The 23,774-nt window shown below is 46.2% G+C and overlaps 1 protein-coding gene across 3 annotated transcripts; it reads left to right on the top strand.

The window, feature by feature from the left end:
• The first annotated feature begins 543 nt into the window (after positions 1–543).
• LRRCC1 (leucine rich repeat and coiled-coil centrosomal protein 1) lies at positions 544–22,529 on the top strand. 3 transcript variants are annotated; one of them, XM_081116435.1, is made up of 19 exons: positions 544–730; positions 3,133–3,338; positions 3,644–3,709; positions 4,975–5,142; positions 5,427–5,602; positions 5,691–5,912; positions 7,050–7,246; positions 7,508–7,655; positions 8,537–8,685; positions 9,202–9,406; positions 10,094–10,233; positions 11,410–11,611; positions 12,100–12,285; positions 13,010–13,184; positions 13,954–14,117; positions 16,293–16,501; positions 16,595–16,732; positions 18,761–18,896; positions 21,587–22,529. In XM_081116435.1, the coding sequence occupies exons 1-19, from the start codon at positions 642–644 to the stop codon at positions 21,707–21,709; spliced, it is 3,099 nt and encodes a 1,032-aa protein (XP_080972561.1). In that variant the 5' UTR covers positions 544–641; the 3' UTR covers positions 21,710–22,529. The 3 variants fall into 3 exon arrangements, with proteins under 3 accessions (XP_080972561.1, XP_080972562.1, XP_080972563.1); XM_081116436.1 differs by lacking the exon at positions 4,975–5,142; XM_081116437.1 differs by lacking the exon at positions 5,691–5,912 and having other exon boundaries at positions 545–730.
• The last annotated feature ends 1,245 nt before the right edge of the window (positions 22,530–23,774 follow it).

The following is a 23,774-nucleotide window of genomic DNA, read 5'->3' as shown; positions in this document are numbered from 1 at the left end:
CCAGCGTCCTTCCTCGCGGGCGGGCGGGGCGTTCACGGGCGGCGGGGCCGGGCCTGCGGGAGGGAGGGAGGCGCCGCGTGACGGCGGAGCCCGGAGCCCCGCGCGCCCTGAGCGCCCCGCGGCGGGCGCCCGGAGCTGCGACAGCTCCGGCGCGCGGCGGGCTCCCCAGGGCAGGCCGGGCGCGGGAAGGCACCCAGCGCCCACGGCCAGGCAGGTGGGCACCCTGGGGTGAAGACTGCAGGGCCCGCCGTGCACACGAGCGAACGCGGCGAGGGCACAGCCGGACGCGGGCGGCGGGGGCGGGGCGGCGGGGGCGGGGCGCGGTAACACTTCCGGCCCCGCGCTCATTAGCGAATACGAACGACGCCGAGGAGCCGCGGGCAGGACGCGCGCCTCCAGCCGCTCGCGCCGGAAGCTGCTCGCTTTACGGCAAGAGCCCGGCGAGCGCCCTGGGTGTCGTAAAAGGAAGGGCAGCCCTCGGCGCGGGGGCGCGAACTCCCCGCTTTGCGGCGCCGGCGGGCGGGACAGCGCGGCCGTCGGTTGGAGGAGCGCTGGCCCCGCCCCGCGGGCCGCGCTTCCGGGAGGCGTGTTCCGGGCGGGCGGACCCAGCCCCGGCGCCGGTTGAGACCCGCTCCGCGCCCATGGAGGCGCCGGTGGAGGCCGCGGTGGAGAACGGGGACGGCGACAGCAGCTGCGGGGACCTGTGCTGCATGGACAAGGGCCTGCGGAGGTGAGGGCGCCGGCGGCGGGCAGCCCGGGCCGGTGGGGGGCGGGGCGCCGGAGCCCGCGCTGCCTCCCTCCCGGGGGCCCCGTTAGACTCCGGCCGGCCTGGGCCCCGGCCTCTCCCCTTTCCAGCCGCCCCTGCAGAGCCCGGCTCCTGCCCTCGAACCCCTCGCGAGCTCTAAAGTTGACCCTGTTGCGGCCCCGCGTCTCCCTGTCGTGCAGCGCGGACTTGTGCACGGAGCGCCCGGCCCTTGTCCTGGGTTACTGACCGGCCCCTGCCACCTCTCAGCGCGACCTCTCACCCTGACCCCTCACCTCTCAGCCCGACCTCTCACCCCGACCCCTCACCTCTCAGCCCGACCTCTCACCTCAGCCCGATCTCTCACCTCTCAGCCCGACCCCTCACCTCTCAGCCCTCAGCCCGACCTCTCACCCTGACCCCTCACCTCTCAGCCCGACCTCTCACCCCGACCCCTCACCTCTCAGCCCGACCTCTCACCTCAGCCCGATCTCTCACCTCTCAGCCCGACCCCTCACCTCTCACCTCTCAGCCCGACCTCTCACCCCAACCCCTCAGCCCTCAGCCCGACCTCTCACCCCGACCCCTCACCTCTCACCCCGATCCCTCACCTCTCAGTCCGACCTCTCACCCCAACCCCTCAGCCCGATCTCTCACCCCGACCCCTCACCTCTCACCCCGACCCCTCACCTCTCAGCCTGACCTCTCACCCCTCACCCCGACCCCTCACCTCTCAGCCTTACCTCTTACCTCCTACCATCTCCCCACCTGCACGGATCCCCCCGGGCTGAGCAACAGCGGGCTGGGCCGTGGCCCTTCTGAACCTTTGCATGTGCTGTTCCCCCTCGCTGCCAGCCTGGCGGCTCCTAATGAAAGCGTCTTGTTCTGGACCCTGGTCTGAAGTCGGCCGGAGGGTGTTTTTCAGAGGAGTGTCTGTAGGTAGTAGATGTCGCTGGCTGGCCGCCTGGCGTGCGAGTTGCCTGTACCCTCGCCCGCCCACCCTCCCGCAGGAGGCTCTGCAAGGTGGTAGTTTCTCGTGTGATAAGTCTGAGACTCAGACGATGTAAGTAACTTTCCCAGCCTCGTGCAGCTGGTGAGTGGTTAGGTTAGAATTAAACCCACTTCCGTCTATTTTCACTCTGTGCTTCTTCTGCGGTGCTGCATGATCTGCACAATGTTAATTTCCAGACGCAGAGATGTTTCAGGAAATAGGCGGCTGTCATTAAGAGCACGTGTTAGTAACGTAAGGTCTGGACTAAGGAATAGCTCGGTAGATGACAGAAGCTGGATAATTGGGAAATAGTTCAACAGTCATACCTGTAGAGCAGGGGTGGGGAACGTCTGGCCCTGCCAAGGCCTGGCCAAAGAGCATCAGTACCAGCCATCACGTTGGGGGTGAGTTAATTAAATGTTTGACCAAATAAGGCAGGCTGATTTTTAAGTTGGTAATTTTATGTGGCCCGAGAAAGATGTTATAAATATCCTGATGGCCCTTGGCAGAAAAAAGGTTCCCAACCTTGCTGTAGAGGCTGCTAGTTGGACATTTAGAAATGCTGCATCTTTCTCTGCCATGGGGCACAGGACATGGAGCCAGTGCCATGACGTTGCATGTCCCAGTGCTGACCGTGCCTCCATCAGCTCCTCTGAACTGTGGACACTAGTTTGTATTCCTGGATGAGCTGTCTTCAGAAAGGTTCTGGTTTATGGGGCAGTAATCGAGAAGTTGAAGAGATGGTCCCATTCAGGGGACGTGCACTCCAGTCCTCAGTGAGGGAGGGCAGGGACTTGTTCCCTAGAAACAGCAATGCCCGGTGAAATCAGCCACATCCTGGGTTACGCAGCCATTGCAGACAGTGAGGAAAGTGAGATGATAAACTGCAGAGCCAGATCTGGATTCATACCGGCTCCATTAGGTTGTAACTATAAGAGCGTGGGTAAGTTGTTTGATTTCTGAAAACTTCAGTTTCCTTATGATACATACTGTTTAGAATTGTGAGAGTTGAATGAGATGAGGAAACAGGCTTAGAGGTTAACTCATTTATTCATGTAACAGCAAATAAAGTGGTAGAACACAGATTTGAGCTGGGGTGTAGGGATCCCAGGGCCTCCGCTGTGTGCTGATCACTTTGCATGGAGAAGCTAGACATGCCCAGGGTCACCTGCCTCTCTTGAGTGGGTTTCTTGTTTATATAAATGCTCCAAAATGCTGGTTTGTGATAAGAATCTCTGTACCTTCTGAGACATTTCAAGGCTACTGCAACTAGGATTTCATTATAGAACCAGTAGAGCTCACGCTAATCTACATGCTTTTGGGTTAATTTTCGTTATTTGGTCACAATTTCAAAATCCATTTTTTACCTGTTTTCGATAGTACATATTTTCTTTTATAGCATATCGGAGTTATCCCTAGATTCAACCCTCCATGCCATCAATCTGCACTGCAACAACATCTCCAAGATCGAAGCCATTGATCATGTTTGGAATCTACAGCATTTAGATCTGTCATCGAATCAAATAAGTCAAATCGAAGGGCTGAGCACACTGACCAAGCTGCGCACTTTAAATTTGTCTTGCAACCTGATCACAAGAATAGAAGGTTTGTAAGTGATTTTCTTGTAAAACTGTGAATAAGAAAGATGACTTAAGTCCATTTTTACCCTTCCTGAAATAATGAGATAAATAGTAAACTTTTGAAAACTGACCTTAAATTTATTATATAAAAATGTGTTTCTTCTAGAAAAGTTAACAATATTTTTAAAGTGTTTTGTAAAATACCAGCGAAATTGATTTCACTGTTATTTGTTTCAAAACAGTCTGAAATAGTATTGTCACCCTGTATAGCTCTAATTCATTGATTATTTGCATCCCATAAAAGCTTTATTTTATTTCATTTTATTTCAGGACTTGAGGCACTGATTAATCTGACTAGACTGAATTTATCGTATAACCACATAAACGATCTCAGTGGTAAGTAGACGTGCCTAATTTCCCTTTAACGCCAAATATTTGCCATGTGTGGTGCGTTGAACTGAGCTCAGCATATTGAAAACTGAATAACCCAATTTTTGTCCAAAACTCTCATCTAGGGAATGTGTTGATGTCAAAGCTACAGCTAAATGAAAAGTTGGAATGAAAACTAATGTGATCCGTAACAGAAAGAAACTTGGATCGAAAGGCCCTCCTTTGGGGCAAATGATATTTTAATCTTAGATGATTAATGAGTATCCCGTTCTAGAGAGAGGAAGAATTCCAGCAGAACTTTTTACAGGGATGAAAGTACTATCCATGTGTGCTGTCTGGGATGGCACCCAATAGCCAGATGTGGCCTCTGAACACTTGAGGAACTGAGTTTGTCATTTACTTTGAATAAAATTGTAATTTAAATTGCAAAGCCACCTGAGGTTTGTCCCACCAGATCAGAGAGTATGTGTGTATAACATCCCAAAGGCCAGGCAAATTGAGGACCAAATAAGTATTTTTTTCTTTTCAACTAAGAAGGTTAAAAATTGTTGCCTACTTTTTAACTGACTGCGGTGATACAGTTTTGTGGTCATTCCTTAGATAAGGGTAGAGCAGCAGTCCCAGTGGCCTCTGTGGGCCTCGTCGACGTTTGAAGCGGCCTTGTTCTCTCACTTGCTTTCTCCCTGCCAGAGAAACGCTCCTCGATGCCATGGAAAGAGGAAGTGATCTGGTCCCCGCCCTTCAGCTGAAGTAGCAGCAGTATTTTAATTTTTCTTTACTTTTTCCCCAAAGATGTGAAGTAGGAGGATGAGTATGGGCTGTGGGTCTGTCACTGGTGTGTGCCGTGAGCAGAGCCTGTTACTTTCTGGGTGCAATTTCCTGACCTGAGTAATGGAAATCTTGGATAAGATAGTTCCTAGCTTACCACACCTTAGGTAGTACCGGGGACTGTATTTTATGCTCAAACCTACAGTGGAAGTGGACTCAGTGTCTGCTCATCAGAAAGGAGGCGGGGCCCTTGTTTACGCTGCTCTGGAAGCACCTGCAGGGCCCAGGAGGCCGAGTGTTGTGTTTGAAGAGGAGAACTCACACCGGGAGCCTCTGTTCTAAATAAACCAGTTGACTTGGCTGACCGTCTGCCAAAGTGCAGGGTTCACACTGAGGCCTCGCTCGTGCTGCACCTTTGCCGCGAAACAGACCCACGTCAGAATGTTCAGTGAGCTCTGGGGAAATGGCCTCTGGGGCATCAGCAGGGTTTCCTCGTCTTGCAGGTCTGATGGCCCTTCATGGAATCAAACATAAGCTCAGGTACATCGACCTGCACGGCAACTGCATAGACAGCATCCACCACTTGCTGCAGTGCGTGGTGGGCCTGCACTTCCTGACCCACCTGGCTCTGGAGAAGGACGGCGAGGACAACCCCGTCTGCCGCATGCCAGGTGGGCCACAGTGCGGCAGCTGCTGCCGGGAGCCTGCTTGCCTTTGTCTTAAGCCTTGCAGCTTTTCTTATGTGTTTGCAAATAAGTTATTTAGACAAACTAAGTTGCTGTTAAAAGAAGAACACGGTGAACAGGTTAGTTATTCTATTTAGAGAGTCTCCTGTTTGATCAGCGAGTGCTCTTGGCAGCCGTAGGAGATGCATTTGGTAGCTGATAAATTCAGTTGATTCTAGAAGTGATTAGCCTCTTTGACACCTGAGTTTTCACTTTGACTGTCTTTCCAGGGTACCAGGCTGTGATGTTGCAGACCCTGCCCCAGCTCCGAGTCTTGGACTGCAAGAACATATTTGGTGAGCCAGTCGATCTGTCTCAGATGAATTCCTCAAGTCTGCAGTGCTTCGAAGGCCTTTTGGATAATTTAGTCTCGTCTGATTGTCCCCTAACTATAAGTGAAGATGAGGTATAGTATTGGGTTTACCCTGATGTAAAGAGCCTTCCGCTTGTAATTAACCAGCGTAACACTAAGGTCTAGGCTGTGTCTGTCCTAGATCATTGACGGCATGCCGATGGTGACAGCCCCCATGGGTGACATGGGTGACAACGTGGCCCCCCTGGACCAGTTCTCAAGCACACCAACCGACACTGGGCTGCCTGCCTTCATGTCCATGTGCCCGTCTCCTGAGCCAGAGAAGGCTAATCATGACGGCGATTTTCAGAATGAGATGAAGCTTCAGAAATTAGATGATCAGTTTTTACAGCTTCTCAACGAAGTAACTGTTTTTCCTGTTTTTCTAAGTTGTGTTTGTTGAAATAGTAGTTCAGAAAAGAAGGTAAAAACTGGTACAAGCAGACCAATCGGAAACACTGTACTTCATCCATGTGTGTGTCTGCCTGCCTACCCTCGTCTTTTCGGGAGCGGGTTGTTGCAGAGCTCTTGATAGGAGGGGCGGCGCGCTTCCCCTCGCTTCTCTCATTGTGCTTTATCCCCTGTGTAATTTCTGTTGAGCTTCACCTTATTTCCACCAACTCACCTGTTATTTCAAAAAGAAGGAAACAACTCTTTGGATTCGTGTCTGTGAACATGGGGGATTGGGAGTTAATTTTTTTCTCAAAGATTTATTTATTTTTATTTTGCTATTATTATTTTTAATTTATTTTTATTGCTGAAAGCATTACAGATGTCCCCTTATTTTCCCCTCTACTGCGCTCCTGCCCCCTCCCCAGGCCCTCACTGCATTATTGTCTGTGTCCATGGGTTTTGCATGTTTCCATATAAAGTCTTTGCTGAACCCCCTCCCCCGGGAGCAGGTCAGCCAGGGCCACTCCTCCTGTGGCAGGGCTGTTGGGTTCATTCTGGATCTTGTGATGTCACCATGTTGCTGTTAGGAGTCTCCAAAGGGTGTAGATATTTTTGTTGTGGCAGGTGATTGACTTGCTTTGACTTGAACTGTCACTTTGACCCTCGGCGGTTTGCTCTTGTCCTTTCCTGGGCTTCTTGCTGTCTCTGCGCTGTCCTGTTGATGGTTCAGCCCCAGAGCCTGGCTTTTCTACCTGAGTTGAAGACTCCGGCACAGTGTGACCTGTTCTCAGGCTAACACCACAGGGACATATTTTCCCACATGTCAACTCCTCTAGAACAAGCCTATGTGTGCTCACTTCTCAGGGCCTGCAAGTCATTTTCGTTTGTTGTTTTGCTTGTATTTTCCCCAGAGTTTATAACTTACCTTGAGAGAGTCGCCTGGTAAGAGCTTGTTTGTCCACAGCAGAAGCTGTCGCCTTTGTTTACTTTCAAGCTTGCTTTATAAACCCTTCATCTTGTAAAAGGCCGGCATGTTTCAGGAGATTTCAAAGTTTAGTCTTTTATACCGATGGAACTTTTAACAAAGTTTGTTGGTTTTTTATTCTAGACTTCTAGTTCTTTAATAGATAATGTTCCCGAGAAAGACGTGAGACCGAAGAGAGACACAGATGTGACTTCTGAGAGTGACTATGGAAACAGAAAAGGATGTAATAGAAAAATTCCTCGAAGATCAAAAATCCCATATTACTCCAAAACAATCCAGACTATTAGGCACCACAACAAAAACAACAACCCTTTCACAAGGTACTTGTTTCCGTTGTAAAATTCAGATAAGACACACAGTTAATTCTTCAGCTTCCTCCTCAAAGCTGTCTCATGGGATACCTTTTACTTTTCTAACGTCTGTGATGCAACTTCTCAGCCCTGCCACTCAGACTTGGTTGGTGCATCTGTGTAAATGTAGACAGAGGTTCCCTTTGTCTGGGACAGACTGTCCCTTCTCCAGGTATGGAAAATGGAAACACAGCACATCCTGTGGGTTATTTTCTGTTTTCTTCTTTGCAGTTATAATTATAAAGTGAAACAGCCTTTCTTTAAAGGCTTGTATATGAGATCATCTCTCGTGAGCTGTAACCAACTGGAGGAGGCTGAGGAGCCGAAGACTGAGCTGATTCAAGTGGGCAGCAGTTGCTTAGAAGACAACACCTACCGGGTAGGGCTGAGAGAGTCAGAAAAATGAATGTCCGTGATCTTGGTTTCAGTTACAGCTAGTTCCAGAAAAATAGTGCATGTTCTTATGAGCAAAGCGTTGTGTGCATTTTTATTGGTGTGATGGAAATTAGTTCATTTTCCCTTCCTGGATTCCAGGTTTCCTGTGATGTTATTTTTGTAATTTCTAAAGGAACGGGAATTACACGCTTACTTAGGATCAGGTTCCAGTGAGGTCCTGTGTTGAGTCTTGGGGAGGAGGAAACTAGTCTAAACTCTCACATTTGTATTCCTTGAGCAGTGGTTCCCAACTTTTGGCTCCCAGACACTTAAATGTCTCAGGAAATCTGTGGGTCTTCTCAGTGTCTGCCTTTGTGCACACGTCCAGATGTGTGACAGCTCAGGATTTTCAGGGACTCCTGGAACCCGGTTGTGGACCCACGGACTCCAGATGAAGGGGCATTGAAGAATTTTAAAAGCCTTCAATATTTGCTTGACTCATTCCCATGTTTTTAGTGGACTGATTTGCTTATAATTTTGTTTTGCTTGAGAAGCTGTGGTTCTGATTGTGATGTGCACTATTCTTCCAGTAGTATAACTGCTTTTTAAACAGTCTCCCACCTTTCCTGCTGTCATTTCCCCTCTTATTCTCACCTACAGAGGCTTTGATATTGGGAAAAATAATAGTACCATCACCATGGCTGGAACGGCAGCTGACAGTCTGAGTGGCCATTGCCTGCCGGGCCTGATCTGTGCGCTTCACTTATGTTAATTCAAACAGCCCTTGAATGAAATGCTGCTATTCCCATGCTGTGGATTAGAACAGTGAGGCGACGAGAAGTTAGGTAACTTCCCACTTCACGTGACACTAGTATTTTCTTTCAGAGACTTGTCACACAGCTCGACCAGGAGAGGGAGAAAAGGTGGAAAGCTGAGCAAGCTGAAAAGAAGCTCGTGGATTATATCAGTGAGCTGCATAAACACGCAAAGGAGAAAAAAGACATCCACAGCCTGGCCCTGCTCACCACGGACAGGTAACGGCACGTCCAAGCCTGCAGCTGGCTCAGCACGGGGAACGTGAACTTGGAGATCAGAACAGTGTCGTAGGTGAATTTAGCGCTTCAGTGGTTGGTTCAGAACAAAGGACGGACGCAGGCCCTGTTTATTGGGCTCAGCCGGAGGCATCAGCTTGATGGGTCTTCTGAGTGAGGCCCAGCAAGAGCTCCCAGAAGGCACAAGCTGTCCCATCTGTCCTGCTGGCCATTAGGCCCATGCCGGGCACAGCCTGACAAGTGTTGTCCAGTTAGGTTTGCTGTGGACGAAGTTCACATGAGATGAAGTTTCATTAATTCAGGAAGAGCGTTGTCTTCTGGGGGCAGTGTTATTTCAGGGACGGGAGGGAGGCGTGGTGCCGTTTCTCAGCCTTTTCTTTTTTAACCTAATGAGAGTTTGAAACATGCTTCAGATCTTCTTCTCCACTGTGACCTTTGATGTTGATACAGTTCCTGTCCTTTTTAATGAGTAACATATACATCTGGTTTCTGCTTTAGGTTAAAGGAAATTATTTTTAAAGAGAGAAATTCCAAAGTCCAACTTGAAATTATGGTACACAGGCTTCAAAATGAAATTAAAAAACTAACTATTGAGTTAATTAAAGCAAGAGATCAGCAAGAAGATCACATCCGACACCTGAGATCCCTGGAGAGAGCGTTAGAGAAAATGGAGCAGCAGAAAGGGCAGCAGCAGGCGGCACAGGTGTGTCTTGGTTCATCTGTTGGCCCCGAGTGAATGACTGGCCTGGCTCTGGTCAGAAACAGTTCTGGCTACCCGGCGGGCTGAGAGGTTAGTGTACAGAGGTTAGTGCAATGGCCAGTTAGCCCATGGAGTTGTTTTTGAATTAAGTCTCCTGCACTCACAGGGCCATCAGACCTGGTGGACATGTTGCAGGTTGCTGGGGTTGTGTTCCCAGAACCAGGATGTAAAGGCTCTTTGGGGTGCCTGAAGGTTTGGTTGTTTTTTTTTTATTGAATTTATTGGGGCAACATTGTTAATAAAATTATATAGGTTTCAGGTGTACAATTCTGTAACACACCAGCTGTATACTTTTTTCTTAATCCTTTCATCTGTTCACCCAGGCCCGCACGCCTTCCTCTCTGAACAGTCGGTCTGTTCTCTGTGTCTGTGTCCATTTCTGTGTTCTGAAGGGATTTCACTGTCACACACACTGGTCTGGGTGAGGTGAGCAGTAGACAGTGCCAGTGTGTCGCATGTGTCTGGGTCTGGACCTGGTGTGGCCACAATATAGTCACCTGGGACCTGTTGAAAGTTGGCGTAGGCACTGAGGCACTACGTCCTGTTGTTAGAAGGCACTTTTCTCAGGAGCTGCTACAGAAATGGAGGTGGGGGTTTATCATCTAAGTACTGGACTGTGTGTGTCCCCAGATGCGGCTTATTGAAGAGGTGGAGCTCAAAGCAGCCGCTGCCGACCAGGAAATAACTCTCCTGCGCACCTCCCTGCTCCAAGAGAAGGAGCAGGTGCAGCAGCTTCATGACCTCCTCACGCTGAAGGAGCAAGAGCACAGGTGAATGAGAACTCCTGAGAGTGTTATAGGCGAGCACAGGAAGGCATCTGCTTGGTTCCTCCCACTCCCCTCCCCCCCTCCCCAAACACCAGCGGGGGCTGCGCAGCTGAGGTTGGCAGAGCCCACGGACACGGACAGCCTGTGTGTGTGGCAAAGTTGCCTCCTAGTTCAGTGGCAGCTACAGACAGGATGTACTGAGGTGCGGCTGAGACCCAAAATGGTGCAGCATTTCTTCAAACCCAACCTAAAGGTGTCGTCATATATGGAGAACAGTCCATTGCCCTGCAAGCAACACATGTTCAGTCAGTCACATTCTCTACTCCTGTGGAGCAGCTGCTAACACTTCTGTGAAGGGCCAGGTAGAAAGGATTCCCGGCTTCACAGGCCACACCTGACTGTCCCAGGAAAAGTCTGTTTCCAGGAAAAGGCGGCAGGCTGAGGGTCCCTGGGTTACACTCGCCGGCCTGCCCTGAGTCCTCAGCAATGGAAACACTTTCAGCTGCTTGTCTGCAGCTGCCCCTGGCTAATTCCCTGATGTCCTGTAGGCACGAAATGTTGGTGCTCTGGGGGAAATCGACATCCTGTGTGGGCAGGACACTATGAAAGATGGAAGGGAAATCATCAAAAACTCTAAAAGCTTGTACTTAGTTTCCTTTACAGATCTTTTTTAACGTCTTAAAGAAACCCAGCCTGGAAGTCATGTATTTTGTATTATAGACTTGATTTAGTCAAGAAAAATAGTGGCGAGCTCTAAGCAGTGAGCTCACATTTAAAGAAAAAATGGACGTTATATCAGAAGATTGGTGGGTAATTTCAGTTAAACTGATTTTTCCCTTACCCAGCCACTGGTCCCAGTGAGGCTGCATGTGGTGTATGTCAGACCCGGCTGTAGCGGAAGGGGCAGGAGGCAGAGCTCCTGCAGGGCCACTAAGAACCCTGGGACGGCCCTGACTGTCTCGGGAACTTAGACGGGGACCCTCCTCTGACCCTGTCCCTACCGAGCAATCAAGTAAAATTCACGTTCCTTCTCTGTCCTTCCCAGTTTCTGTGTTTGAAGGTCAGGAGCTTACCTTGAGTGACCGTTAGGGATAGAGAATATTTAGTGACTACAGACCTTTAAAGTTTTTCTTTTCAGGGCAACAGCATCTTGTGATTGTTGCTTGTTTTTCATTCCAGGAAAGAACTTGAAACAAGGGAATTTTTCAGTGATGCTGAGTTCCAGGAAGCCGTAGCCAAGGAGGTGGCTAAGGAGGAGGCAAAGCACGAGCAGGAGATCAAAGCATACCAGGGAAAAATCGATGCCTTGAACCAGCAGTACCTGGACTTGGAAAATGAGTTTCGAATTGCTTTAACTCTCGAAGCCAGGAGATTTAAAGATGTAAGAATTGGCATTTAGCTTTTCAGTGAAAACAGAACCAGCCACATGTGTGATGAGGGACCCCCATGTTAGAGTTGTAGTTCTGTGGACACGCTGGCTCTATGACCTTAAGCAGATCCCTTACATTCTTAGAGCGCTGGTGTCTTCATGGAGATGATGGCACTCTTCTTGCTGTTGCCAAAGCCCAGGGAGGTTGTGAATGGTCAGATGCACAGAGAGCTGGGAGGCCTAGATTCCTGTGGCTGTGGGGCAGGGAGTGCAGACCAACCTGGCCGGGCATCTGTCACGTGTTGTTAGAACACGGATAGCCACGCTCTGTGTCGCACACAGCAGACCACATGACCTGCCCTCAAAGCAAGTTATCTATGAATTTTATCCTTGTGCTAAACATCTGTGGTTCTAAACATGAGAGAAGTAAGCTGTTTCCAGAAACAAGTATGTTCTAAATATGTGAGAACTGCTATTTATAATGCAATTTTAAAATATAGGTTAAAGATGGTTTTGAAAGTGTTGCAACTGAGTTAGCAAAGAGCAAGCATGCTCTTGTTTGGGCTCAACGGAAAGAAAACGAGTCTTCCTCTTTAATTAAAGATCTGACCTCCATGGTGAAGGAGCAAAAGGCAAAGCTGGCGGAAGTCTCCAAACTGAAACACGAAACAGCGACGAACCTGCAGGTGAGATGTCCTGTCTTTCTGTTCAGTTTGTTACGTGTTTTTCCTGGTGCCCGCAGTGTTGAGAAAGGTACAGTGCTGAGGTTCTAAATAATACCGAGCATCTGACATGTGCGAGACAAGTAAACTAGGAGGTGAACCCTGATTTCTCAGAGTGTGCTGCTTACACTGAAATAGTATTTAAACGAAATAAGTGAATTACTTTTTTAAAACATACTGGGTAACCAACCAGGAACTAGTTGAAGTGAGAGCAGAAATTGTGATGCCCAGATTGTTGAGCTTTGGGAAATAGCATGTGGGTCACTGGCATTACTTTTGTATGGTGGTGCTTTTTTAGATATACCTACTATAATAATCCTAAGTTAACTTTTGTTGTCACCATTTTAAATATTAGGGACATTTTGCCAAGAGAACTTCCTTCCTGCAAATGACCCCTAGGCCACTGATGTAAATGCTGAGAAATTGGAGTATTGTAGGTGTGGTGCTCTGAGGGTGTTAGAGTAAAATTCAGAGAGTTTGAAGGAGTGGCTTCTTATAATTTGATTTATTTCCTGACCTACATTTATCTTTAGTGAATAAAACTTTTTCTGATGTAAAATTGAGGAACATTTACCTGGTATTGGCTTAAATAACGTTTTTTTCTTACTATAAAATGTAAGAAGTGGGAAATAGAGAAACATTTAAGTATAACAGCTGCTTTGTGTCTTCCATGTTGGGGAGTATACAGAATCAGATCAGCACCCTGGAGCTCTTGATCGAAGACGACAAGCAGAAGAGCATCCAGATCGAGCTGCTCAAGCATGAAAAGGTCCAGCTGATTTCTGAGCTCGCAGCCAAGGAGTCACTGATTTACGGGCTGAGGACAGAGAGAAGAATGTGGGGACATGAGCTGGCACAACAGGGTAAAATTCTCAGATTGTCAAGGGAAACTACCCATTTTAAGAAGGAGCAAACCTGTATATTGGAGAGGACATGAAGGGCTTCCCTGTCCCGCAGCCTGGAGCCATGGCCGCTCTCATCGCCTCCTGGAAACAGGAAGTGGTTTATTATACCAACTGGGAGTGCACCCTGAGACCTTGGCCGCTCTTCCTCCCAGTGTGATCGGGCTACTTTTCTGAAAAGGTCTACCTTTGCTGTGCTACAGCTGAATGAGTTGTTGAAAACACTTCTTTCTCCTACAGTGATTTTACGTTACTTGTACAGGTGCAGCGTTCTGTTCTCTTCTAAAAATGTTGCTAACAAGTATCTTGTTACACGTGGAGAAATGGGAAGTGGTGTGTGGATGGAAACCACTGTCCGCTTAGGTAACCTGGTCAGTCCATTCCCTTCCAGTCACTGGACAGCAAGAGGTGGCCCGTGCGGGGCATTCAGGATGCCTTACGGATGTTGGCTCACCTATCAGTCCACATGGGAGTGTGGCGTGTGGCTTGGTTGTGTGTATGTCATATCCTGACAGGGCCTGTGTAAGTCACTTGTTCTTGGTGTGGGGTTTTAGGTGTGTAGCTGCCCTTTTTGTTCTCTGGCCCTGTCCCCTTCATCCTGTGCTGTTGTGTGTCTTGTTTCTCTAACCAGATTCCCTTTTTACTTACTGTATTAACACATTATTAAATTAGATGTTCGTAAAAGGCAGACCCTCTCGTCTCCAAAGCTTACTGCTGGTGTCTTTCCCAGGATCCTGCCTGGCCCAGGACCGCGGGAAGCTGGAGGCGCAGGTGGAAAGCTTATGCCGAGAAAACGAGTCTCTCCGGGAAGCACGTGAGCAGGACAGTGACGCACTGCGGATTAAGTGCAAGGTCATAGAGGACCAAACTGAGACCATCGGGAAGCTGAAAGTTGTAAGTGGGAGCTTTACTTTGGGAAGACAGCATATGGCAGGTTTGAGGATCAGGGTCAGAGTAGAGTATCCACTAAACGTTTGTCCCTGTGAATCCAGCTGCTGTGGAAGTTAGGACAGATTATCAGTTTCCTTTGCTTTTAAAAGTGGTATGTGGCGTTCACTTACTAACTTGAAATTACTTTTACTTCAGTGTTTTATGGAGAATGTTTCTATTACCTTTTGAAATAACTGGAAATAGTGTCGGTGAATGGTTAGGAACCACAAGAATTAAACCTTTTATATGTTTAAAATACCCCTTTAGAGCATGGTTTAGTACCTCTCACTATTGCTAACTCACTTCTCAACGTTATGACAAGCCTACTCTCCTATACTATGGAAAGGTATAAGAATTGACAGCAAGATCCACGCCTGTCCCAAGGACTCCATGCACCCCGCCCTTCCCTCAGCGGGGCCTGTCCTAGAGGATGCTGACAGATGGCTTGTTTCAAAGCATCTTACTTGGAAACTCTCCAGAGAAATTTTCTGGAAATTATCTTGAGCGCTAAATCAAACTTGAATCCCCAACTTTTCTTCCAGAAGTTATCTCTTAAAGTATAAAAATAACTGAAAAGGGAGGCTTTAAAGAAATTTCTGAGTGGGGCTATCACCCTAAAATTAGGGGTTCATTCTTTAGACGGATTAAGTACCTAAGATTTTATTTTCTTTCTTAGTCATTTTTAGGAAAATCCTTGAGAACTTAATTTCATCAAGTACAGAAAATAAACCTCCTGTTTACCCCATGTTGCTTTCTGGGCACCTAGATGGAGGCGTGACTGCCTGGCCTGTGTTCCCCTGAACAGTGATTGGTGTTCACTCAGCTGAAGCTTTGGTCTCAGTGTATCCAGTATTTTAGACATACCTGTCCCATGTGCAATTTACTAAGATTACTGACAGTTCCTGAGATTTTTTAGCAATAAGCCCTTTTTCTTGTTTTAAAAATCTAGCCAAGCTTATTTTCTTTTGAATCAAGGTAAATATGAAACAGAAAGACTAGTGGTTTGTATTTAAATTTCACAAGGCAAAGCAGACACTATTTGGTACAATGCCTTGCGTTTGGCCTAACCGCACAATAGGCCTGGTGCCTCCTGGGTCTGAGAACATGCAGAGGTAGCTGGGCACAGCTCGTAACTCAAAAGGGCAGTGGCCTAATCGCAAAAGTGGGAGCTCGACGTTTTCAGCTGAGTAGATTCAGTAATTGGCTTTGGGCTGTGGAAGTCAGACACAGAAATTTTTGAGATTCTGCTTCCTCCCCATGTATTATTTTGGTATTTTCAGTATATATGGATCAGGAGACTCGGGTGCTGCAGTGTTATTCTGATTAATAAGAGGTTATTTCATAGTCTTCCATGGCTTGTGTGGTTTCCTAATGACCTGTGTGGGGACTGCCCACTCCTAAGGGAGTCGTGGGAGAAAATGAGCAGTTCATGGCTCATGCGAATGTTGGCTGAGATCCCCCGGCTACCTCTGCTTAGAGTGTTGAGCTCTGACACCCTGGGGAACTGAGGCACACTCCGAGACTGAGAATCCGTCCTTAAGTCAGACTTGTCCGCATTCGTGTGCCTCCTTTTTCCCAAGGGAACAGAAGGCAGTGGGGTAGGAGAACCAGGGCAGAGAGAGGACCAGCTTCTGTCTGCGCACCTGCAGCGAGTTCCCTGGGACGCCTGAGGCCTGGAGCCTGCAGACAGTGCCCGTGCCCAGGCGGCTCCATCCCCACAGAAGGCACAGGGAAGGCCCGTCTGCGCCAGCCCTGGGTCCTGAAGTCGCACATCGTTCTACACATCTGCACAGCAGAGAGAGTCTAACCTGTGCCTTTCCATCCCCTACAGCTATCAGCCACCTAGAGTTTCTCTCTTTCTGTCCTGAAAACATTCTTTCAAATGCAGAACTGTGTTAATTGGTTTTCTTTGTGCTGCTTCCTCCTTCCCTTCCACTCTGTGACTAGTAATTACTAACTTCCTGAAATAAAGAGCAGGGCTAGACAAACTCGCTCTTAGTAGCACTTACTGTTCTGTAAATCTTCTCTAAAACACTCATTGAACATTCGATTTATTTTTAATTTGTAGTTTTTAAAATAATTTTAAGCCATAATTAGGAAATGCAGCATCTAGGATTAATACTTATTATTTTCTTAAAGTGTTTACAGGAAAAAGAGGAACACATCAAAATACTACAAGAGAATGTCTCTGAAATACAGAAGTGCACCCAGGAACAACTCGAGGAAAAGTCCTCGCAACTGGATGACATAATCGAGAAGCTAGAAAGACACAATGAAAGAAAAGCAAAACTAAAGCAGCAGCTGCAAGCAAAGGAATTAGAACTTGAGGATATTAGGAAAGCTTACAGGTGTGCTCCAGTATTTCCCATTGAGACGTAAACCGTGGCTTAATCACTTTGTGTAGCCGATTTTATCTCTAACATTGTCCCCTCTCCCGTCAGCACCCTTAACCAGAAATGGCACGATAAAGGGGAGCTCCTCTCTAACCTCGAAACACAAGTGAAAGAAGCTAAGGAGAAGTTTGAGAACAAGGAAAGGAAACTGAAAGCGGAAAGAGACAAAAGTATTGAACTTCAAAAGTAAGTATGAAGCCCCAGAACAGAACACGGGAGGGGTGAGGTGGGAGGAAAGGCAGGGGAAGCTGGAAGCAGCTTTTTGCCAGGTACTTGATCTCCACTCCATCCTTCCATCCTAAAGGGAGGCACTAGCTCCCCTTCCTGTTGATGTGAGTGAGCCCTAAGTTCTGTGTCTGAGTGTTTGTAGGAGTACAGTGCCGACATGTAGTAATTACTGTATGAACGTTTGTTTTCCATACCGGGCTTATTGTTTCCACACTGTTTGAAAGTGGCGAGTGGTGTTTGGCTGTTGTGTGTGGCTGTCAAAAGAGTAGGTCTCCTGACCTCCAGGGCACTGCACTAGGGAAGGGAGAGCTCATTTCAAAGCAGGGGAAGAAGGCGTGTGTTCCTGGGTGCCCTCACCTGTGGGCTTTGTAAATGCTCTAGAGGAAATGCAGGTTTTATCTTGTAAACTCTATAACTAGACTTGTTAAAATAATTTACAAAGTTAGCTGCCTTCAAAATAGGCAGCACAGTGTCGTGATCAGTCTCGTGTCGAAATAGAGTGGAGTAGACAGCGTGGCACATGGACGCCCATGGCAGTGGCTCCACTCCAGCAGGTCTCATGGGACCGAGAATCGGATTCCTCGTGTTCTCACTCCCTGAGATCGGAGGTGCTGTTCTCTCCCCTCTGGAGAGGTTTGACTGACAGCAGTCACTCTGTCCTCTACCCTCCCTCTTGTGCTGTGCTCTCAACCAGCTGACCAGAGTCCTGGGCTCGGAACCTGCTCCACCTTCTCTCCTGCTCATCACGGCTTTGCGATTGGCAGTCCTTTGGGTCCTAGAAGACAGAATCATTGCCTATAAATAGCACTTCCTGAACTTGATAAAAATCACAAAGCCCAACAAGTTTTAGAATCTCATATTTTATGGTTAAATTTATCATTAATGGCAAACAGTAGACCTGATTTTCTGTGTTCATGCCTTATGTCTAAGGTTGGTATATGTGATTTTTAGTTCAGTGGAATCTTAATAAGCAAATTGTTGTTAGTAAAAAAGATTTTATGTGTATAGTTTCTTAATGTATAAGTTGATCTTTTTCTTACATTTTAATCTGTTTCTATTTATTTTAAAGAGAGAAACATAGATGAGAGAGAAACATCAATCCTCCTGCACACCCCCTACTGGGGATCAAGCCCACAAACTGGGCTTGTGCCCTGACTGGGTATCAAACTGTGACCTGGTTCATAGGTCGATACTCAACCACTGAGCCACACCAGCCAGGCTTTTCTTATATTCTATTTTGAACCCAGCAGTAACTGTGAAGTTGGCAGAACAGGCAGGATGATTCTATTTTATATTGAAAAACCTCAGTGTGGGTTTCACTTGTTCTCAGTCATGTGGTTACTGTGCTGCAACTGGGAATAAAAGAAAGGCTCTGACCTGTGGTCCTGACATTCAGTCCACTATCTGTGGGTGACGCCAGCGCCAGAAAGTGTGTTCATTATGGACTGACTTTTTAAATGAAATCTTCGCTTATATTTAATGTAAAGGAATTGGTGTTTTGCCTCTAAGAAACTTTTAGCACTAAAATGTGAATACTGTTTAATGTGTTTATTAACCTAGGGTTTTTATCTGTTAAGCATTAGTGCAGGTAAGTCAGACATACTTGTTTATAAATGTAAACCTGCCTATAGTATACACTTCTCAAATAATTATCACACCACAAGTGCATGGAGGGGAAAAGACTGGTGGTAGTCACCTGTGAAGGTGCTTATCAACCACGCCCTAGACTCAGAGGATAGGAGAGCCAGAACATATGGGCTCCAGACGGGGAGACTGACACACGTGCAGTGCACGAGGTTCCCCTGCTCTGGTCTGCTGCTAACCGATTCTGCTGGGTGGGAGGCGTATCGTTACCCAAGATCCAGAGCCCTTTGCTATTTAGAGGAGTCATGCATGCATTGAAAGATGAGTGTAAGAGCTGCCGTCTCAAGAAAAACACCCTAACTTTTATACACACAGAGACATGGGTCTTGTTTTCTGTCCCAGGGATGCTATGGAAAAGCTCTCTTGTATGGATGATGCCTTTAAAAAACAAGTGGAGGCGATTGTAGAAGCTCATCACGCTGAAATAGTACAGCTGGAAAATGAAAAGCAGAAATATATTGATTCTGCAAATATAAAGGTACTGTATGTAAACTGAACTTGATTACCAGTATTGAGTTGTGCAGCTAAATAAACAGATTTATAAAGAGAAAAGCCAGTATGATTTAATGACCAAACAGATATGAAGAATGTTGCCAGAACCATCGTGAAGCCAGGCCAAAGCATAGGTGATGTGTAGGCTGGCTGTAGAATATGCTAGTGATGAAACCAGCTGTGCACCTGCTGTGCTCAGGGTGAGAACTTCCACCTCCCCAAGAGTCTCAGAGGGAAGCCCCTTCACCTGCACACAGGTGGGTGGGGACTGAGTGTATTCAATATGGAAAAGTTCTGAAGAAGTGGTATTTTATCAATAATTAGGGCTCAGGACTATCAGGTTTGTCATATTACGATCATTGACAGAGGAGCTTTAATCATACACACTCATGGGCTGCCCCTGAAATTTCTGTTCACTGTCTGGGGTCAGACCCAGGTGTTTTTCAAACTCAACGTGTGATTCTGATGGAACCTTCTGTTGAGATCTGCTAGCTGAGGGGACAGCTGTGAAATTCCATTTTTCCCTGATGAAGTGGTAATAGAAACAGATACAATAGTCCCCCGCCCCCCCAATCTGCCATTTTGCTTTCTGAAGTTTTGGTTACCCGCATTCAATTGTGGTCCAAAATAGTAAATGGAAAGTTCTAGAAATAATAAGTTTTTTAAATTGCACACCATTTTGAAAAGTGTGATGAAATCCATCCCAGCCTGCCCCACCCTGGACGTGAATTATCCCTTTGTCCAGCATCTCCATGCTGTACATGCTTCCTGCCCATTAGCCACTCAGTGGCCACCTTTGTGATTAGATCAACTGTCATGGTTTTGCAGTGCTTGTGTTCAAGTAACATTTATTTTACTTAATAACGGCCCCAAAGCACAAGAGTAGTGATGCTGGCAACTCGGACATGCCAAAGAGAAGCTGTAAAGAGCTTCCTTTAAGTGGAAAGGTGAACATTCTGGACTTAATAAGGAAAGAAAAACTCGTATGCTGAGGTTGCTAAAATCTACAGTAAGAACGAATCTTCTATCGTGAAATTGTGAAGAAAGAGAAATTCATGCTAGTTTTGCTGTTGTACTTCAAATTGCAAAAGTTACAGCCTCAGAGCATGGTAAGTGCTTCGATAAGATAGAAAAGACTTTAAGTTTCTGGGTGGAGAACATGGACAGAAAACATGTACCGATTGATGGCAGCGTGTTGCTCAGAAAGCACTGAGCCTGTGTGAGGACTTCAGCAGGGACCCCTGAAACGAGCGATGCCAGGCCATTCACTGCAGGTGAGGGTGGTCACGGATTCAGGGATGGGTGTGGCATTTATCAGTTCATGTCATCTCGGAAATAAGGGTGAGCACAGTGCATACAGCAGAGCAGGATGTTCTGAGACCACGTCATGTGCCTTTCATTAGTCTCTTGCTCTAGTTTTTCTGTTTTATTGTAATCTCTTGCTATGCCTGTTTTGTAAATTAAGCTTTATCATAGGTATGTGAGTGTAGGAAAAAACGTAGTGTAAAGGGGTTTGGCACTCTCCGTGGTTTCAGGAAGCCACGGGGGGTTTGGAACATTTCCCCCTGGGTGGGGGATGACTGTCTCCTGTAAAACCAGAGACTCAGACGTCAGCAGCTGGAAGAGCCCAGTAGCAAGGGACAGGAAGACTCCGTGTCGTTACAGTGAAGGTCCTGTGGTTAATGGGCGTCGCCCTCAGGAGTCTGAAGAGAGAGGAGGGCTTTGGAAATAATCGCAGTGAATGAGTTCAGAAGTATGACTTGCTCAAAATTTAGTTCTTTCTCCATGTCAAGTCAACAGATGTTTCAGCTGTTTTATTCTAGGTCTGCCCAGTGTTTGGCAAGGGTACGTCAGGTGCTAAGTATCAGGTTCTGCCCTTACTTAGCTGAAAGTGCCGAATTCAGTTGGCCTCCTGCCAATATGATATGATATTAAAGGGATGGATCTGTCAGGGAGTTAGAGAAGCGGTACCAGAGTGTCCATGTGACGACAAAAAGTGAGGCACCACATAAAGATGGTGATTTAAATTAGGAGAAATATTAGCTTCCTGAGGGAGGCGGCGTAGGAAATCTATATTAGAGACAGGAGGAGAGATGGACGTAGTGAAGCCCTGTCAGGAGAGCTGTGCCACCAGGGAGAGTTTCAAGCAGAAATTAACAGTATTGACGACAGAGAACTCTAATGATAAAATGACCTCTTTAAAAGATGGCAGTTTATAACCAACAGCAACTGTAGAAATGCGCTCGGGACTGTAGTAGAGTATCTTTGGGGAGGGAGGTTATGTTGGGTTTGAAAGTCCATGAGGGCCAAGATGAAGCCAGGGGATGGCGTGACTGCAGTCATGGCAGCGCAGGGGGTGGTGCGGAGATGAAGCCAGAGACTGTTTCTGTCCAGCTGCGCTACTGGGAAGCTGCATGTCTCTCAACAAATGGTCTAAGCTCAAAATAGAGTCTAAATAAATCACCATGTGTCCACCGCCAGAACCTCTGAGAAATAGATACTGTACAGTACTTTGTCTACAGCATAAACATTGTTTCACAATTAGTATTTGAACAAATAACCTCTTTGCTTTAAATAAATGTCACAAAATGGACAAGAATATATTTACTTTTTTTTTTTCCAGAATGCATTTTTTAAATCTAAGAAATTTAAAAGCAAAATTTGTATTTGATTTAGGTTCACCAAGTTGAAGAAGAAATGCGCGGACTTCTGCAAGAAAACTGCAAGAACAAAAGAGCAATGGAAGCCAAAATTAAGCAACTTGCTTTTGCTCTAAACGAAATCCAGCAAGACTTGTGATGTTTCTGAGAACGAATTCAATTGAAACGGACCAGCACACCTATTGTAAAAATGATTAAATATTGTAACAGTAGTAACTGCTATGACTTTGAAATGTCTCTTTCTACACATTTCATTCTGATTATATTTTAAGACTTTTGAAAAAGTACTTAATTGTATATGTAGATTTTTATAATAAATTTTTGATAATTATGTGTATTAGAAAAACTGATCAAAATCACTAGACTTAAGACACTTTTTTGTTGTGCTATGCATTCTTTGGTAATGACACATTTGCCTATAAATATGTAAGTGAAAATTGAGATTAGCCTTTGACTATATTAGGAAAAGTATTTTAATGGTTTTTGTTGCCTTATTGTGTTGATGAAGAACTAATTATATTTATTGGTTGTCATTTAGTTGATGTAGCTCCATTCTTTCAAAACGCTCATATGTAGAGCCAAAAAGTATCTGAAATCTGTATGGTCAGAGATGTGGCACTCGTAAAAGCATATGTTGCCATTTCCACATCACTCATAATGACCCCTTTTTTATAATGCGGATGACTGTCATTGAAGGTTACACTTAAGGTTTTATAAACTTTGTCTGGTCCAGAGGAACACTACTGTCCCACCCTCCTCTTCTCATTTTTCCTTTTAATCACTGTTTATATGAAGAGAATTCTTACTTTGCACCTGGAAACCGTTTTCTCCCATTTCATCCAGTCTTTTATTACAGCTTTACTTTTGTCATCTCTTAAGTTCCTATATATGCAAAACAAAAACCTAAATATTATTCTCCCTGTTTTTGAGAGAATATAATAAATACCATGTTTTTAAGTAATAGCCAGTGAACTAAGTTTTCAAAATTAAGTGGAATCAGAAAAAAATGTAAATGCTCCTAAAAGAGAGGGCCATGTTTCATTATGGGCAAGCTTCACACTGACCCCTGTGGGCCGGCATTGAGCACACCAAGAGGTAATGGGAGTCAGGGAGCGGGGCACAGAAATCTTTGGGAGGATAATAGCGGAAACTTCCTGAGTTTGATGATAAAGGTCAACCTACAAATCCAACAATTTCCATAAAACCCAGGATAAACACGAAGAGAACCACACCTAGACACTATAGTGAAACTGTTGGGAAAATCTTGAAAACAGGAAAATACGGTTTATCTCACATAGCGGAGTAATACAATTAACAGTTGACTTCTCATCAGAAACAGTGGAGGTCAGAAGTCAATGAAGGACTTATTTGAAGAATGGGAAGACAAGGAACTGTCAGTCAAGAATGCTACATCCAGCAAAACTACCCTTCAAAATAAAGGCAGGAAATGTATTGCTAGCCAAACTAACAGAAAAGGAACGTTAAAGACCGTCCCAAAGGCTGAAAGGAAATGATACCAGATTGTGACTCAAATCCATTGGAAGAAATAAATATTGGAAACAAGCAAGGGTAAATTTTTATGAGACTAAATATATTTGTCTTCTATTAGAAGACATTATGTAAGGCAGTTACAACACTTGGATTTATAGCATATATGGATATGGTATGTGTGACAAAAATAGTATGAAGTTGGGCGAACGAAAATACAGCTATATTGTAGCTTATTTTAACCAAGTTAGTACTGACGTAAAGAAGAGTGATAAATTAAAATGCATATTGTGATCATAGTTGAAACAGAACAGGTTCCACTTCCAGAATGGAGTGTGAAGAACTGTGCTGACCTGTTTCCCAGCAAAACAATGCTAACGGGCAAAGAGGATATTAAAATACCCATTTAAAGTCTCTGAAAATTGTCCTAAGAGCTTGCAGCAAGTGAAGGCATTTGTTGAAGATTTACTAAATCTCTGTTAATAGCAAAAGCCTGAGGCACTGAGGCACGGCCATGTCCCGTCACCTCCCACTCAGCCTCATGGAAATTCCGAGGTGGACGGTTGTGGCCTTGGAGAGGGGACCCCTCCCCTCAAGCTCCATCAGGCACCTGGGTGGGCAGGCTGACGGCCTTGACCATGAGCTCGAGGAGGCAGCAAGAATCAGTTTACTACAGCGGGAGTGAAAGCAAGGGCATCATCATCGTGGGATGGGAG

This window comes from Miniopterus schreibersii (assembly GCF_964146895.1).
Source record: "Miniopterus schreibersii genome assembly, chromosome: 17".
In the NCBI taxonomy this organism is placed as follows: Eukaryota; Metazoa; Chordata; class Mammalia; order Chiroptera; family Miniopteridae; genus Miniopterus; species Miniopterus schreibersii.
The sequence above is the reverse complement of the archived record's forward strand: the minus strand, read 5'-3'. Positions and strand labels throughout refer to the sequence as shown.

What these genes read in the sequence shown, in the direction of transcription:
- LRRCC1 (XM_081116435.1), top strand. Translation starts at nt 642, where the DNA reads ATGGAGGCGCCGGTGGAGGCCGCGGTGGAGAACGGGGACGGCGACAGC. An exon ending in AACAACAACCCTTTCACAAG is followed by an intron (nt 7,247 to 7,507) that starts GTACTTGTTTCC and finishes TCTTCTTTGCAG; the next exon opens with TTATAATTATAAAGTGAAAC. An exon ending in CTGAAGGAGCAAGAGCACAG is followed by an intron (nt 10,234 to 11,409) that starts GTGAATGAGAAC and finishes TTTTCATTCCAG; the next exon opens with GAAAGAACTTGAAACAAGGG.